This window comes from Oncorhynchus gorbuscha, linkage group LG04 (genome assembly GCF_021184085.1).
Source record: "Oncorhynchus gorbuscha isolate QuinsamMale2020 ecotype Even-year linkage group LG04, OgorEven_v1.0, whole genome shotgun sequence".
In the NCBI taxonomy this organism is placed as follows: Eukaryota; Metazoa; Chordata; class Actinopteri; order Salmoniformes; family Salmonidae; genus Oncorhynchus; species Oncorhynchus gorbuscha.
Genome location: NC_060176.1, coordinates 11,905,472 through 11,923,511, shown reverse-complemented (window position 1 = coordinate 11,923,511; position 18,040 = coordinate 11,905,472). Strand labels below are relative to the sequence as shown.

At 47.9% G+C, this 18,040-nt stretch overlaps 1 protein-coding gene across 1 annotated transcript; it reads right to left on the bottom strand.

Annotated features, from left to right (window-relative positions):
* Positions 1–1,272: 1,272 nt before the first annotated feature.
* On the bottom strand, positions 1,273–17,935 carry LOC124033472 (intestinal mucin-like protein). The gene is made up of 5 exons (XM_046345496.1): positions 17,924–17,935; positions 17,585–17,753; positions 17,337–17,435; positions 17,175–17,215; positions 1,273–1,299 (listed from the first exon to the last, which is right to left on the bottom strand). Exons 1-5 carry the CDS (start codon positions 17,933–17,935, stop codon positions 1,273–1,275), a joined length of 348 nt encoding a protein of 115 aa, XP_046201452.1.
* Positions 17,936–18,040: the final 105 nt, after the last annotated feature.

Sequence of the window (18,040 nt, the reverse complement as noted above, 5' to 3'; positions counted from 1 at the left end):
ATGTTAATCACTTCAGATTTCTTATATGGCCAATAAGTCTATGAATAGTATCAACCTACTCTTTTTGTTTTAAAAATGCTAATTCAACAGGACTGACTAGTTGGGAGTATGTGCTACAAACCCCCTATGCTGTTGCAAAATTAACATGTGTTTAGTTGCATATCTACGTTTTCCAAATTTATGGTTGAAAATGTAACATTCATTTTCTTGTCAAACCATCCCTGTTCAATTGGTGGTTGTCATTTTAAGGCTTATGGTTATTAAGTTTAGACACACTAAGCATACATTTAAACCTAAACATCTTGGAAATATGCTCCATTTTCTTTTACTAAACATTGATATAATAATAATAAATAATATGCCATTTAGCAGACGCTTTTATCCAAAGCGACTTACAGTCATGTGTGCATACATTCTACGTATGGGTATCACACTAATCGACCAAAAAGTAAACATTTTACTAAAAACCCATTAAAGAAGTTTGCTCTACCTGTATGCCTGCAACGGAGATGCAGGGAGTCTGGAAGCAGGTGCAGTTGGTGAGTTTAATAATAACGAACATGGAGATATACAAAACAAAAGAAGTGTCTGGACAAGAAAACAGAACCAATACTGCTTGATGAGTGAGGCTACAGAGTGCTAGATAAAGGGGAAGTAGTCAAGATAGTGATGAAGTTCAGGTGTGCATAATGATGAGGCGCAGGTGTGCGTAATGGTTGCCAGGACCAGTGGTCCAGGGGGACGCCGGCCAGGGGGACGGCCCCAAGGGCAAGGAGCAGGCTGGTCCGGGCGGCGAAGGTGGAAATCTCGGGATCTAGAATATCAAAAACCCAACACCGCTCCTCTGGACCGTACCCCTCCCAGTCCACCAGATACTGGAGCCGTCCCCCATGATGTCAGGAATCTAGGAGGGATCTGATGGCACAGGCAGGGCTCCCCTCGATGTCCAGGGGAGGTGGAGGGGTGTCATGAGGGACGGCATCAGCCAAGGGACCAGAAACAAACGGCCTGAGGGAAACATGAAAAAGGATGAGATCTGGTAGTTAGTGAGGAGCTGTAACCTATATGTCACCTTGTTGAGAACCTTAAACAACACAACCTGGGGGCTCAGCTTCATACAGGGCAGGCGAAGTGGGGGGTTCCTGGTGGAGAGCCAGATGCGAACACGGGAGCCTCAATGCAATGGTGATCCGCCTGCTCCTTTTGGCGGCGAATGGCGTGCTGGAGCCTCACCTGGGCATCATTCCAAACCTCCTCCGTGCGCCTGAACCCTCATCTACTGCAGGAGCTTCGATCTGGCTCGGGGTCCACGGAGCCAGGGCTGGCTGGTATCCCAGAACACATTGGAAGGCAGTCGGCCCGGTGGAGGAGTGAGGCGATGAATTGTGGGCGTATTCTGCCCAGGAAAGGAATTGGGCCCACACCCCCTGCCGGTCCTGGCAGTGACTCCTCAGGAACCTCCCCAGCTCTTGGTTCATCCTCTCCACCTGCCTGTTAGACTAAGAAGTAAGGCTGACGATGACCCCCAGCTTCTCCGGAAGATCAGTGCTTGAAGACCTCCTGGAACAGTGCTTCAGCAACCTGGAGAGTGGCAGGAGACCAGAGAGAGGGATAAAACAGCAGGATTTAGAGAATCTGTCCACAACCACCAAAATGGTGGTGAAACAATCAGAGGGTATATCAGTGACAAAAATCAGTAGACAGGTGAGACCATGTACACTGAGGCACGGGAAGGGGAAGGGGTTTCCCTGCTGGAGCGTGCCAAGGAGATTTAGTTTGGGCACATACGGAACAGGAGTTGACATTGCGAGTGATGGCCTGCACTAAGGTGGGCCACCAGTAGTTTCCAGAGATTGCTGGACATCCAGGTATCACCTGCACTATTCAACGACAGCTGTGCATGCCCAGGTCCACAGCCAATCCATTATCCCCATGAGAACATAGGTGTGCTCAGGAGGATAGGTAGCAGGTGTGGGTTCCCTTTCGAGGGCCTGGTGAATGTCCACATCTATGTCCCAGAGCATGGGGCATATGACTCAAGTGGGTGGAATTATGGGTGCACTCAGGACAGGACCCTCTCCCGAATTGAAGAGACGGGACAGGGCATTGATGTTCTTTGAAGCTGGGCAATATGTCAGAGTGAAGTTGACTCTAGTGAAGGGCCCACTTTGCTTGGCACGGATTCAGCCGCCTCGCTGTCCGTGTGTACTCAAGGTTCTGATGGTCAGTGAGGATGAGAAACTCTTGGCGCCCTCCATCCAGTGTCTCCACTCCTCTAATGCCAACTTCACCGTCATGTGGTCCCGATCTCCAACATCATAGTTTCTCTTTGCAAGAGGCAGTTTCTTTGAGTAAAACACACATGGATAGAATTTCTGTGGATTACCTTGTCATTGGGACAGGACAGCCCCCACATCCCCTTCTGAAGCATCCACCTCCACCACGAATGTAAGGGAAGACCCCCATGAAAGGGACAAAAATGAATGGCAACTTATTGGTATTGGGCGAACCATATATAAAACTCGCAAATACCACTCAAATGGACGGCAAGGGGAACATGGCAAATGCCAAGTGCCATCTTGTGGGCCGAGGCGGTTTTAATGCATCTAGTCTTGTAATTCTGGGACTTTTCTAAATGTTGTCATTTTCACGACGTTCAAAATGAAAAGTTATTGCAAATGGACGAGGCGGTTTCTCGGCTTGAGAACCTTCTAGAGCCACATAACTCACTGTGCACTACCGATTTAAGGTCTAGAACAGGTTTCTAAAGTTTCAAAGCTCTTGGTCTGACGGATCTTTGATGGTGCGTACATTGGTATCTATTGCAGGCTTAGTGTGTCTGTAAGCCCCACACTGTGTAACTCCATCCTGGCCGTATGTGTGTGTTTTTTCTTGGACATCTGATGGGAGAAATAACTGATTTACAGTTCATGATGGTTGCCTAATCACACATATGACATTTTGGAAAGATGTGACCTTTTTAACCATTCGAAACAGCACAATTGTGTTTCTAAACTTAACGGTTCTACCACTGTCACCCAAAATCACCTCAAAATTAGGCCAAGCTTCATTTTGGGCCTACTTTTTTTGCACGGTCGCTGCGGTCAAACCGTGTGAGCTATGGTCAAGTGGGGCATCTCGTTGAACTCGACACAGCCTAGAGACTATGGTGATGCCATTGTAGGCTCTGTGTGTCTTTAATCCCCACACTGTCACTCCAGTGGAGCAAGGGTCTTGGAGAAAACCTCCCGCGGGTCTTGATATACCTACGGGATGTTGGGCTGAAGGGTAACCACAGGACTCTTGACCGACATGGAACCACAGGGGACGGGAAAGTAGGTCATCCAGCATTCAGGTGCCCAGTCTATGATAGTCATCCTCGACCATGATATGGTGGGGTCATGATATTGGAGCCATGGGAGGCTGAGGATGACCTTGTGTACGGGTGCACTGATGATAAGAAAGGAAAGGTTTTCTTGATGTAGGGACTCCACGGTAAGGGTGAGTGGTGCTGTGATGTGTGTGATGGTCCCGGATCCCATTGGTCCACTATCCAGCACTTGAATCGGAAAAGGAGAGGAAAGGTGATGCTCAGGGAGGAGGCAAGGACCGGAGTCCAATAGAGCTGTAGAAACAACACGAGGGACAGGCAGCCAGTGAAATTGATACTAGAAAGGGTTTGGCAGAAAATGATGGAATACTCACGCCTAACCCAGGAGTTGGATGATCATCCCTCTGCTCTCGTGAACCCTGGGTTGGAACATATCAAACACCATTGAAGCTGGTGCCCCTCCTGACCGCAATAGGGACAGAGCCAAAGCTATCTCAGACACCGTCACTCAGCTGTGGGGAGGTGTGTGGCCCCTACCTCCATTGGTTCAGGCTCTGACTCAGTGGTCAACGGAGGAAGGAGAGAGGCGATAGAGGTGCCGACGCTCCCAAAGGAGGTTATCCAGATGGATAGCCATCGCGATGCTTGCATCCAAGGAGAGGGTGTCGTCTTGGCATGCCAACTCCGTCTGGACCTTTTCGCCCAGTCCTCTCCTCCCCCTCTACCCTCCAGTGGATGATCGAAGAAACTTCTGAACAGAGCCATGCACCTCTCATAGGAACCCAGCTCCTTCTCTCCCAGACGGCCGTAGCCCACTCCAATGCCCGTCCGGTCAGCAGGGAAATAACCATGGCAACCGTGGACCTCTCGGCAGTGAGGGCTCCCATCTGACGGACGATATAGAGGGAGCACTGGAATTGAAAGCCACAGGCTTTAGATGGAGTCCTGTCATATTTGTCTGGGAGGAAGAATCAAGAGTCTGTGACCTGGGCGGAGGCACTGGATAGGCTGGGGTACTGGCTCACTGGGTCGACTCATGGTAGAGAATCCTACTCTAGTTGGAGGTGACGCCCCTCTGGTAATGCCAAGGCGTTGAAGAATGCGGAGGACCTCATCCATAGCCGTCCCCAGTGTCGCCATCTGGTCGTGGTGTTGGCGAAGTAGGTGTCCCTGTTCACCGACCATCTGGGAGATGTCTTGATTACCTGCTGCTTCCATTTACTGAGGTAGTATTATGTAATGGAGATGCAGAGAGTCTGGAAGCAGGTGCAATTGGTGAGTTTAATAATAACGTACATGGCGCGATATAAACCAAAAGCAGTGTCTGGACAAGAAAACAGAACCAATACTGCGTGATGAGTGAGGCTACAGAGTGCTAGATAAAGGGGAAGTAGTCAAGATAGTGATGAAGTTCAGGTGTGCATAATGATGGTTGCCAGGTGTGCGTAATGATGGGTTGCCAAGACCGGTGGTTAGTAAACCGGCGACGTAGAGCGCCAGAGCGGGAGAAGTGTCATGTTTTGTCTTAGATTGTCTTGTCATTTTGCTTTTCCCTCTGTTCATTTTCCCCCTGCTGGTCTTTTTAGGTTCGTTCCCCTTTTTCTCTCTCCCTTCCTCTCTCTCTTCTCTCTATCGTTCCGTTCCTGCTCCCAGCTGTTCCTATTCCCCTAATCAATCATTTAGTCTTCCCACACCTGTTCCTTATCTTTTCCCCTGATTAGAGTCCCTATTTCTTCCCTTGTTTTCCGTTCCTGTCCTGTCGGATCCTTGTCTATTGTTCACCGTGCTGTGTCTGTGTATCGCCCTGTCGTGTCGTGTTTCCCTCAGATGCTGCGTGGAGAGCAGGTGTCTGAGTCTGCTAGGTTCAAGTGCCTTCCCGAGGCAACCTGCAGTTCTTGATCGAGTCTCCAGTCTGTTCTCGTCATTACGAGTGGAATTATGTCTTATGTTTGTAGAATTACTTTACTGGATTAAAGACTCTGTTTTCGCCAAGTCGCTTTTGGGTCCTCATTCACCTGCATGACAGAAGGATCCGACCAAAGAATGGACCCAGCGACTACAGACGTTCGTAACACTGCCGTCGAGATCCAAGAAGCCATGCTCGGCAGACACGAGCAGGAATTGTCTGCTGCTCGCCATGCCGTGGAGAACCTGGCCGCTCAGGTTTCCGACCTCTCTGGACAGTTCCAGAGTCTTCGTCTCGTGCCACCTGTTACTTCCTGGCCTGCCGAGCCTCCGGAACCTAGGGTTAATAACCCACCTTGCTACTCCGGGCAGCCCACGGAGTGCCGCTCCTTTCTCACCCAGTGTGATATTGTGTTCTCTCTCCAACCCAACACATACTCTAGCGAGAGAGCTCGGGTTGCTTACGTCATTTCACTCCTTACTGGCCGGGCTCGAGAGTGGGGCACAGCTATCTGGGAGGCAAGGGCTGATTGTTCAAACAATTACCAGAACTTTAAAGAGGAGATGATTCGGGTTTTTGACCGTTCAGTTTTTGGTAGGGAGGCTTCTAGGGCCCTGGCTTCCCTATGCCAAGGTGATCGATCCATAACGGATTACTCTATAGAGTTTCGCACTCTTGCTGCCTCTAGTGACTGGAACGAGCCGGCGCTGCTCGCTCGTTTTCTGGAGGGACTCCACGCAGTGGTCAAAGATGAGATTCTCTCTCGGGAGGTTCCTTCCAGTGTGGACTCTTTGATTGCTCTCGCCATCCGCATAGAACGACGGGTAGATCTTCGTCACCAAGCTCGTGGAAGAGAGCTCGCGTCAACGGTGTTTCCCTGCTCCGCATCGCAACCATCTCCCTCCTCTGGCTCAGAGACTGAGCCCATGCAGCTGGGAGGTATTCGCATCTCGACTAAGGAGAGGGAACGGAGGATCACCAACCGCCTGTGCCTCTATTGCGGATTTGATGGACATTTTGTCAATTCATGTCCAGTAAAAGGCCAGAGCTCATCAGTAAGCGGAGGGCTACTGGTGAGCGCTACTACTCAGGTCTCTTCATCTAGATCCTGTACTACTATGTCGGTCCATCTACGCTGGACCGGTTCGGGTGCTACATGCAGTGCCTTGATTGACTCGGGGGCTGAGGGTTGTTTCATGGACGAAGCATGGGCTCGGAAACATGACATTCCTTTCAGACAGTTAGACAAGCCTACGCCCATGTTTGCCTTAGATGGTAGTCATCTTCCCAGTATCAGATTTGAGACACTACCTTTAACTCTCACAGTATCTGGTAACCACAGTGAGACTATTTCTTTTTGATTTTTCGTTCACCTTTTACACCTGTTGTTTTGGGTCATCCCTGGCTAGTATGTCATAATCCTTCTATTAATTGGTCTAGTAATTCTATCCTATCCTGGAACGTTTCTTGTCATGTGAAGTGTTTAATGTCTGCCATCCCTCCCATTTCTTCTGTCCCCACTTCTCAGGAGGAACCTGGCGATTTGACAGGAGTGCCGGAGGAATATCATGATCTGCGCACGGTCTTCAGTCGGTCCCGAGCCAACTCCCTTCCTCCTCACCGGTCGTATGATTGTAGTATTGATCTCCTTCCGGGGACCACTCCTCCTCGGGGTAGACTATACTCTCTGTCGGCTCCCGAACGTAAGGCTCTCGAGGATTATTTATCTGTGTCTCTTGACGCCGGTACCATAGTGCCTTCTTCCTCTCCGGCCGGGGCGGGGTTCTTTTTTGTTAAGAAAAAGGACGGTACTCTGCGCCCCTGCGTGGATTATCGAGGGCTGAATGACATAACGGTTAAGAATCGTTATCCGCTTCCCCTTATGTCATCAGCCTTCGAGATTCTGCAGGGAGCCAGGTGCTTTACTAAGTTGGACCTTCATAACGCTTACCATCTCGTGCGTATCAGAGAGGGGGACGAGTGGAAAACGGCGTTTAACACTCCGTTAGGGCATTTTGAGTACCGGGTTCTGCCGTTTGGTCTCGCCAATGCGCCAGCTGTTTTTCAGGCATTAGTTAATGATGTTCTGAGAGACATGCTGAACATCTTTGTTTTTGTCTATCTTGACGATATCCTGATTTTTTCACCGTCACTCGAGATTCATGTTCAGCACGTTCGACGTGTTCTACAGCGCCTTTTAGAGAATTGTCTCTACGTGAAGGCTGAGAAGTGCTCTTTTCATGTCTCCTCCGTTACTTTTCTCGGTTCCGTTATTTCCGCTGAAGGCATTCAGATGGATTCCGCTAAGGTCCAAGCTGTCAGTGATTGGCCCGTTCCAAGGTCACGTGTCGAGTTGCAGCGCTTTTTAGGTTTCGCTAATTTCTATCGGCGTTTCATTCGTAATTTCGGTCAAGTTGCTGCCCCTCTCACAGCTCTTACTTCTGTCAAGACGTGTTTTAAGTGGTCCGGTTCCGCCCAGGGAGCTTTTGATCTTCTAAAAGAACGTTTACGTCCGCTCCTATCCTCGTTACTCCTGACGTCACTAGACAATTCATTGTCGAGGTTGACGCTTCAGAGGTAGGCGTGGGAGCCATTCTATCCCAGCGCTTCCAGTCTGACGATAAGGTTCATCCTTGCGCTTATTTTTCTCATCGCCTGTCGCCATCTGAACGCAACTATGATGTGGGTAACCGCGAACTGCTCGCCATCCGCTTAGCCCTAGGCGAATGGCGACAGTGGTTGGAGGGGGCGACCGTTCCTTTGTCGTTTGGACAGACCATAAGAACCTTGAGTACATCCGTTCTGCCAAACGACTTAATGCCCGTCAAGCTCGTTGGGCGTTGTTTTTCGCTCGTTTCGAGTTTGTGATTTCTTACCGTCCGGGTAGCAAAAACACCAAGCCTGATGCCTTATCCCGTCTGTTTAGTTCTTCTGTGGCTTCTACTGATCCCGAGGGGATTCTTCCTTATGGGCGTGTTGTCGGGTTGACAGTCTGGGAATTGAAAGACAGGTTAAGCAAGCACTCACGCACACTGCGTCGCCGCGCGCTTGTCCTAGTAACCTCCTTTTCGTTCCTGTTTCCACTCGTCTGGCTGTTCTTCAGTGGGCTCACTCTGCCAAGTTAGCTGGTCATCCCGGTGTTCGAGGCACTCTTGCGTCTATTCGCCAGCGCTTTTGGTGGCCGACTCAGGAGCGTGACACGCGCCGTTTCGTGGCTGCTTGTTCGGACTGCGCGCAGACTAAGTCGGGTAACTCTCCTCCTGCCGGTCGTCTCAGACCGCTCCCCATTCCTTCTCGACCATGGTCTCACATCGCCCTAGACTTCATTACCGGTCTGCCTTTGTCTGCGGGGAAGACTGTGATTCTTACGGTTGTCGATAGGTTCTCTAAGGCGGCACATTTCATTCCCCTCGCTAAACTTCCTTCCGCTAAGGAGACGGCACAAATCATCATCGAGAATGTGTTCAGAATTCATGGCCTCCCGTTAGACGCCGTTTCAGACAGAGGCCCGCAATTCACGTCACAGTTTTGGAGGGAGTTCTGTCGTTTGATTGGTGCGTCCGTCAGTCTCTCTTCCGGGTTTCATCCCCAGTCTAACGGTCAAGCAGAGAGGGCCAATCAGACGATTGGTCGCATACTACGCAGCCTTTCTTTCAGAAACCCTGCGTCTTGGGCAGAACAGCTCCCCTGGGCAGAATACGCTCACAACTCGCTTCCTTCGTCTGCTACCGGGTTATCTCCGTTTCAGAGTAGTCTGGGTTACCAGCCTCCTCTGTTCTCTTCCCAGCTTGCCGAGTCCAGCGTTCCCTCCGCTCAAGCGTTTGTCCAACGTTGTGAGCGCACCTGGAGGAGGGTGAGGTCTGCACTTTGCCGTTACAGGGCACAGACTGTGAGAGCCGCCAATAAACGCAGGATTAAGAGTCCAAGGTATTGTTGCGGCCAGAGAGTGTGGCTTTCCACTCGCAACCTTCCTCTTACGACAGCTTCTCGTAAGTTGACTCCGCGGTTCATTGGTCCGTTCCGTGTCTCCCAGGTCGTCAATCCTGTCGCTGTGCGACTGCTTCTTCCGCGACATCTTCGTCGCGTCCATCCTGTCTTCCATGTCTCCTGTGTCAAGCCCTTTCTTCGCACCCCGTTCGTCTTCCCTCCCCCCTCCCGTCCTTGTCGAGCGCACCTATTTACAAGGTACGTAGGATCATGGACATGCGTTCTCGGGACGGGGTCACCAATACTTAGTGGATTGGGAGGGTTACGGTCCTGAGGAGAGGAGTTGGGTTCCGTCTCGGGACGTGCTGGACCGTTCACTCATTGATGATTTCCTCCGTTGCCGCCAGGATTCCTCCTCGAGTGCGCCAGGAGGCGCTCGGTGAGTGGGGGGTACTGTCATGTTTTGTCTTAGATTGTCTTGTCATTTTGCTTTTCCCTCTGTTCATTTTCCCCTGCTGGTCTTTTTAGGTTCGTTCCCCTTTTTCTCTCTCCCTTCCTCTCTCTCTTCTCTCTATCGTTCCGTTCCTGCTCCCAGCTGTTCCTATTCCCCTAATCAATCATTTAGTCTTCCCACACCTGTTCCTTATCTTTTCCCCTGATTAGAGTCCCTATTTCTTCCCTTGTTTTCCGTTCCTGTCCTGTCGGATCCTTGTCTATTGTTCACCGTGCTGTGTCTGTGTATCGCCCTGTCGTGTCGTGTTTCCCTCAGATGCTGCGTGGAGAGCAGGTGTCTGAGTCTGCTAGGTTCAAGTGCCTTCCCGAGGCAACCTGCAGTTCTTGATCGAGTCTCCAGTCTGTTCTCGTCATTACGAGTGGAATTATGTCTTATGTTTGTAGAATTACTTTACTGGATTAAAGACTCTGTTTTCGCCAAGTCGCTTTTGGGTCCTCATTCACCTGCATGACAAGAAGGGGTGAAAATGCCTATCCACATTTAATTTTACATTGACACTAATTTATTTGACCAACATTGTACAGGTAACTGACAGGTAACTGGAGCCTGAGACAGTTCTTTCCACTACCATCAACAAAACACCAAATTATGGAATTTGGCATGATATAAATGTTGTTGCGTCCCTCCAATAAAGTTCCAGACACTTGTAGAATCTCTGCAAGGAGCATTGAACCGGTTCTGGCAGCTCATGGTGGCCCAATACCCTATTAAGACACTTTATGTTGGTGTTTCCTTCACTTTAGCAGTTCTGTGTTCAAACCAAGCAAAATACTACTTGGTTTTCCTGTGATGAATGTAACACATGACATGTAATATTGTACCGTCAGTTGATCAACATCTGTTGAAGAATTGCCTTTTTTTATTAAATCAATCATCTAACTTGCCTAGGTTTTTTTTGACCCATTTCTGACAGAGCCGACCGATGTGTGAAATGATCATATCTGCATATGTTTATGTCTACATTAATCTGCTATAGGGTTGAATCTGTTGCATGTTTGCAGGTTAATATGTTTCGTATTTGACCCATCTTTACATTGGACAATGGGATATTTATAGTGATCCATCTGGAATTCAGACAGAGCTCAAACCTCATTAATCCAAATTGTATTACAATGTCCTGATTTATGACTGATCATTGGCCTAGCCTTTAAATGTCTTTCACACTGCCTAGGCTATGTCATATGCCCCAGGTTGTTTCTTTCCTAACAAAGCCTTCACTGAATAGCCTATCCATCCTTCCCCACCTTGGTCTTGCCAGAGGCTGTGTGCGGCTCCACCTTACCCAAAGGCTTCAACAATGTTTGATGATTTTAGCAGCTCTGGGTTGCGTATTTGACTGCTCTATCGTCACAGCTACACTTGATTTTTGTATAGAACCATTATTACACAAGCTCTGGGTAAATAGATTGAGGTTGAGAGTAAACTCAATTCAGCATACAGAATTAATATTATACAGCGTAAGTTGATGAGCACTTTGAATAACTCAAACAAACTGTGATGATTTATGGGTGACAGCTTAATGTTAAGTGTAACTAAAGGTTAGATTGAGGTAGGTTGATACAGGAACCTTTATGTAAAAGTAAGTGTAATATTAAAACATGTTGAATAAAGTGGGAGAAATGACTATTAACGATTAACTATCCAGGGTGGAGCACACAGTTGAGCAACATATGTTTACTGTTTATTGGCTATATAGGCTAGTAAAGAGAAGTTCCCCAACAACACTACTGTATGTTTATAAAAAATAAAAAATACATTATCTTATTTATTTGACCATTATATTATTTCATGGGTATTTTACTGTCCCTGGTCTAATTATGTTAAACATATGACCTACTTTCTGTGAGCTCAGAGTTCCTTTTTGATGACTTGGCAGCAAGTCTACAGTGCCTGGAGCTGGGTAAAACTAATAAACAGTCCTAGTATTACGGCCTTTGGGCAATGGGGTCCCTATTAAGGTGACCCTACCTGTTCTACTGCTTACTTTTAATCTAACAGGAATGTTGTTTACCTTCTTAGGTGGGACTTTCAATGTTGATTCAGCGTCAATACAATTACTGATCTAATTACAAATTAAATGTATATCTAATCCACCGTGACCCTATGGCACCTCAAGGCATAACCTTCTAAATATCTGTCATGTCCTGTCCATGACTTTGATTGAAATAGATGTTATGTTTGTCAAGTGCCTTGACTGAGGTGGTCTATTGAAGGGCCCTTTATTCCATAATCCATCATTCTGTTTCAGGTAAGGGATTTCAATAAACTGTAGAGAGTACTTCTCATTTAAGATAATTTGCCAGATAGTTATTGTAACTCACGGGTAGGCAATATTCTGGGTGGAAGTCAGGGCACACAGTCTTAGCCTCAATTGGGATGAGTTGGCCCATAATTTTTACGCACTCAAACTTGAGACACTTGTCTCCAGATGGTATCCAGACGGAACCAGGTTGTTGAGGTGAGAATATGAATGATATCAACAGGAGATTCTTCAAATGATGTAAGATAAGATATACTATCATCATTGCTAAGATAGTGATTTTGCATAACACTTTATTACTACGGTAAAATTAAATGTTGGTATTTTTAAATAAGCGAATGAAATAGGACTGATAAATTGTATATACAATTTGGGAATCTGTGAGAGATAAATAATGCTGCCTGATGCTGCCTGATGCTATTTTACCTGAATAGTGTGTGTGGTATTATCTGGCAGCATAACCACACAGCTTTTTTTTTTTTCGCTTCCGGTTTGGAGCGAGTGGTCGCATCGGCGCTTCGCTCCCGCAGGTAGTATAACTTTTTACATTTCATTATATTTCATTATAGCACAACGGTTTGATTTGTCTAATCTTAGCAATTTCTTCTCAGCTAGCTACATAGCCGTCTTTGTATCAAAGATAATTGCGTAATTATCGTATTTCGCCGTCCTAACGTAGTCTTCACTAGCCAGCTAGCTAACGTCCACTGATTAGCTGCACTGGGAAAACTATTACACTCAACTGAACGACTTGATCAGTGTAGTGTTAGCTAGCTACATAGCTGTCTTTGCTGTCTTCGTATCTTCGTTCCAAGATAATTGTGTTGTTTAGGTTTAGAGTGTGTAGTCTTAGAGTGATTATCTTAATTTACCGAGGTTAGCTAGCCAGCTATTTGTCGTCCTTAACGTAGGAGACTCTGCTAGCTAGCCAACAGCTAGCCAACGCTAGCCAACGTCTTCTGAATAGAACTCAACAACCCGGTCGCATTCACAGGTAGTATCACATTTTCATTTCATTTCATTACAGTACAACGGTTTGATTTGTTTGATCGTAGCTAGCTACATAGCTAGCTACATAGCCGTCTTTGTATCAAAGATAATTGTGTAGTCTAGAGCGATTTTCTAGGTTAGCTAGCCAGCTATTGTCGTTCTTTTAACGCAACGTAACGTAAACAACACTACTAGCTAGCCAGCTAGCCCCCGAATAGCAGCACTGTAGAAACTATTACACTCAACGGAACGACTTGATTAGTGTAGTGTCAACAACGCACCCACTGCCAGCTAGCCTACTTCAGCAGTACTGTATCATTTTAATCATTTTAGTCAATAAGATTCTTGCTACGTAGCTTAACTTTCTGAACATTCGAGACGTGTAGTCCACTTGTCATTCCAATCTCCTTTGCATTAGCGTAGCCTCTTCTGTACCCTGTTAACTATGTGTCTGTTTATCCCTGTTCTCTCCTCTCTGCACAGACCATACAAACGCTCCACACGGCGTGGCCGCGGCCACCCTAATCTGGTGGTCCCAGCGCGCACGACCCACGTGGAGTTCCAGGTCTCCGGTAGCCTCTGGAATTGCCGATCTGCGGTCAACAAGGCAGAGTTCGTCTCAGCCTATGCCTCCCTCCAGTCCCTCGACTTCTTGGCACTAACGGAAACATGGATCACCACAGACAACACTGCTACTCCTACTGCTCTCTCTTCGTCCGCCCACGTGTTCTCGCACACCCCGAGAGCTTCTGGTCAGCGGGGTGGTGGCACCGGGATCCTCATCTCTCCAAAGTGGTCATTCTCTCTTTCTCCCCTTACCCATCTGTCTATCGCCTCCTTTGAATTCCATGCTGTCACAGTTACCAGCCCTTTCAAGCTTAACATCCTTATCATTTATCGCCCTCCAGGTTCCCTCGGAGAGTTCATCAATGAGCTTGATGCCTTGATAAGCTCCTTTCCTGAGGACGGCTCACCTCTCACATTTCAGGGCGACTTTAACCTCCCCACGTCTACCTTTGACTCATTCCTCTCTGCCTCCTTCTTTCCACTCCTCTCCTCTTTTGACCTCACCCTCTCACCTTCCCCCCTACTCACAAGGCAGGCAATACGCTCGACCTCATCTTTACTAGATGCTGTTCTTCCACTAACCTCATTGCAACTCCCCTCCAAGTCTCCGACCACTACCTTGTATCCTTTTCCCTCTCGCTCTCATCCAACACCTCCCACACTGCCCCTACTCGGATGGTATCGCGCCGTCCCAACCTTCGCTCTCTCTCCCCCGCTACTCTCTCCTCTTCCATCCTATCATCTCTTCCCTCCGCTCAAACCTTCTCCAACCTATCTCCTGATTCTGCCTCCTCAACCCTCCTCTCCTCCCTCTCTGCATCCTTTGACTCTCTATGTCCCCTATCCTCCAGGCTGGCTCGGTCCTCCCCTCCCGCTCCGTGGCTCGATGACTCATTGCGAGCTCACAGAACAGGGCTCCGGGCAGCCGAGCGGAAATGGAGGAAAACTCGCCTTCCTGCGGACCTGGCATCCTTTCACTCCCTCCTCTCTACATTTTCCTCCTCTGTCTCTGCTGCTAAAGCCACTTTCTACCACGCTAAATTCCAAGCATCTGCCTCTAACCCTAGGAAGCTCTTTGCCACCTTCTCCTCCCTCCTGAATCCCCCCCCTCCTCCCTCTCTGCAGACGACTTCGTCAACCATTTTGAAAAGAAGGTCGACGACATCCGATCCTCGTTTGCTAAGTCAAACGACACCGCTGGTTCTGCTCACACTGCCCTACCCTGTGCTCTGACCTCTTTCTCCCCTCTCTCTCCAGATGAAATCTCGTGTCTTGTGACGGCCGGCCGCCCAACAACCTGCCCGCTTGACCCTATCCCCTCCCCTCTTCTCCAGACCATTTCCGGAGACCTTCTCCCTTACCTCACCTCGCTCATCAACTCATCACTGACCGCTGGCTACGTCCCTTCCGTCTTCAAGAGAGCGAGAGTTGCACCCCTTCTGAAAAAACCTACACTCGATCCCTCCGATGTCAACAATTACAGACCAGTATCCCTTCTTTCTTTTCTCTCCAAAACTCTTGAACGTGCCGTCCTTGGCCAGCTCTCCCGCTATCTCTCTCTGAATGACCTTCTTGATCCAAATCAGTCAGGTTTCAAGACTAGTCATTCAACTGAGACTGCTCTCCTCTGTATCACGGAGGTGCTCCGCACTGCTAAAGCTAACTCTCTCTCCTCTGCTCTCATCCTTCTAGATCTATCGGCTGCCTTCGATACTGTGAACCATCAGATCCTCCTCTCCACCCTCTCCGAGTTGGGCATCTCTGGCGCGGCCCACGCTTGGATTGCGTCCTACCTGACAGGTCGCTCCTACCAGGTGGCGTGGCGAGAATCTGTCTCCTCACCACGCGCTCTCACCACTGGTGTCCCCAGGGCTCTGTTCTAGGCCCTCTCCTATTCTCGCTATACACCAAGTCACTTGGCTCTGTCATAACCTCACATGGTCTCTCCTATCATTGCTATGCAGACGACACACAACTAATCTTCTCCTTTCCCCCTTCTGATGACCAGGTGGCGAATCGCATCTCTGCATGTCTGGCAGACATATCAGTGTGGATGACGGATCACCACCTCAAGCTGAACCTCGGCAAGACGGAGCTGCTCTTCCTCCCAGGGAAGGACTGCCCGTTCCATGATCTCGCCATCACGGTTGACAACTCCATTGTGTCCTCCTCCCAGAGCGCTAAGAACCTTGGTGTGATCCTGGACAACACCCTGTCGTTCTCAACCAACATAAAGGCGGTGGCCCGTTCCTGTAGGTTCATGCTCTACAACATCCGCAGAGTATGACCCTGCCTCACACAGGAAGCGGCACAGGTCCTAATCCAGGCACTTGTCATCTCCCGTCTGGATTACTGCAACTCGCTGTTGGCTGGGCTCCCTGCCTGTGCCATTAAACCCCTTCAACTCATCCAGAACGCCGCAGCCCGTCTGGTGTTCAACCTTCCAAAGTTCTCTCACGTCACCCCGCTCCTCCGTTCTCTCCACTGGCTTCCAGTTGAAGTTCGCATCCGCTACAAGACCATGGTGCTTGCCTACGGAGCTGTGAGGGGAACGGCACCTCAGTACCTCCAGGCTCTGATCAGGCCCTACACCCAAACAAGGGCACTGCGTTCATCCACCTCTGGCCTGCTCGCCTCCCTACCACTGAGGAAGTACAGCTCCCGCTCAGCCCAGTCAAAACTGTTCGCTGCTCTGGCCCCCCCAATGGTGGAACAAACTCCCTCACGACGCCAGGACAGCGGAGTCAATCACCACCTTCCGGAGACACCTGAAACCCCATCTCTTTAAGGAATACCTAGGATAGGATAAGTATTCCCTCTTCCCCCCCCCCCCCCTTTAAGATTTAGATGCACTATTGTAAAGTGACTGTTCCACTGGATGTCATAAGGTGAATGCACCAATTTGTAAGTCGCTCTGGATAAGAGCGTCTGCTAAATGACTTAAATGTAAATGTAAATGTTGTCTGTACACACTTCCCACAACACTGCCCAGGAACAGCTTGATGATCAAAGCCCTGAAAGGAAGAAGACAGACCAGAGAGGAGAAAACCTTTATGATCTCTGTTATACCAATGTGTGATCCTGGTAGCTCAAAAGTAATTACACTTATTCAGTAGTTGCCCAATAGTGGACACATAGGAATCAGGCTTATTACAATATTTTGAAATTGCTAAGAACTCATCAAATATTAGACTAAGTTGGTTAAATTACATATGAGGCTAAAGTGTGTAGATGTGTCAATAGAGATCCCATACCTGCTGGCAGTGAGTGTCACATTCAGGAGGTTGACACTCAATGATATGTAGATGGCTTTGGGCATCCACACTGTCACCACACACACAATTCTTACACTTGTCCCCAGGAACATGGGCACCAGGCTGGAATGAGAAAATGCAATATTTCAATGGAAAATGTATAAATTGATTTTTTTTGTTTAATATCTAATCTAATACATGTCTAACCTCATAAAAGGATTGCAAAAAAAATATTGTTGGCACCTAGATAAATGCCTATAATTGTTTAATGGAGGGTTTCAATTAGTTTAGTTTGACTTCATTTTTTATTAATTTATGCAAGTAAAATAACATTGTCCTCTTATCATAAGTTAAGTTCAAAATTGGTGATAGTGTAGAAGTGGTGGGACTGGCAAAAAAGAGCATCACATAGAATGCATTCTCACCTGATATTCAGTGTTGTTAAACACACAGACATCCTTTGGCACTGTGGGGAAAAGAACATGGATAATCATTCAATACTGCAACTAACATGTTGGGATTTCTAGGATATGCACACACACATTACACATACATGCACACTCAAGCACATGCAAACTCATACTCACCGCATTGATACGTTGGGCAGCAGACTTCCATAGTTGCCTCTGTCTCGAATCCGACTGGACAAGTTATCTTGGAAGTAGAGCATCGTGTGACATCACACTCTGTTTGGAAAGAAACAACTATTGTTAAAAAAAATATGCAAGTGTCCACATTGGTTGGATATGTTAGGTAGTCACCAAAAATATAAATGATTTTACAGAGTTGTTCCAAAGCCCCCATAAAGAGCATATTATCCATGGAAGTCACTCACCGCATTTGTCCTTTTGACAACAGTCAACGGTTTCTATGACCTTAACTTGGCCCTCCTGATCACAGGTGAGAGGAGGCTGATGTTGGCATGCCACCGGCTGGCACTGGATTTCCAGACTGTATGGGTCACATACACAATCCTGGCAGTTGCTCACCCAGGTCTCATTAGCCTGCAATGAGGAATATTTTAAGCACATCAAGGTTTGTATGGACACTACCAGTACAAAGTTCAATCATTCAGTGTGTGGAATCATAAATTACTGAAGCGCTTTGAGGTTCTAAGAAAAGCGCTATAGAAATGTAATAAATTCATATTATAATTATTTTTACTATTGCATACTTTATTATACATGATTGTCAAAAGTGAACTACCCACATGATGTGACTACCCACAATATGAGTATGTCATTAACTAACAGTTTCTCTTCCCTGCTAAAACCTGTGAGAGAAATGTTAT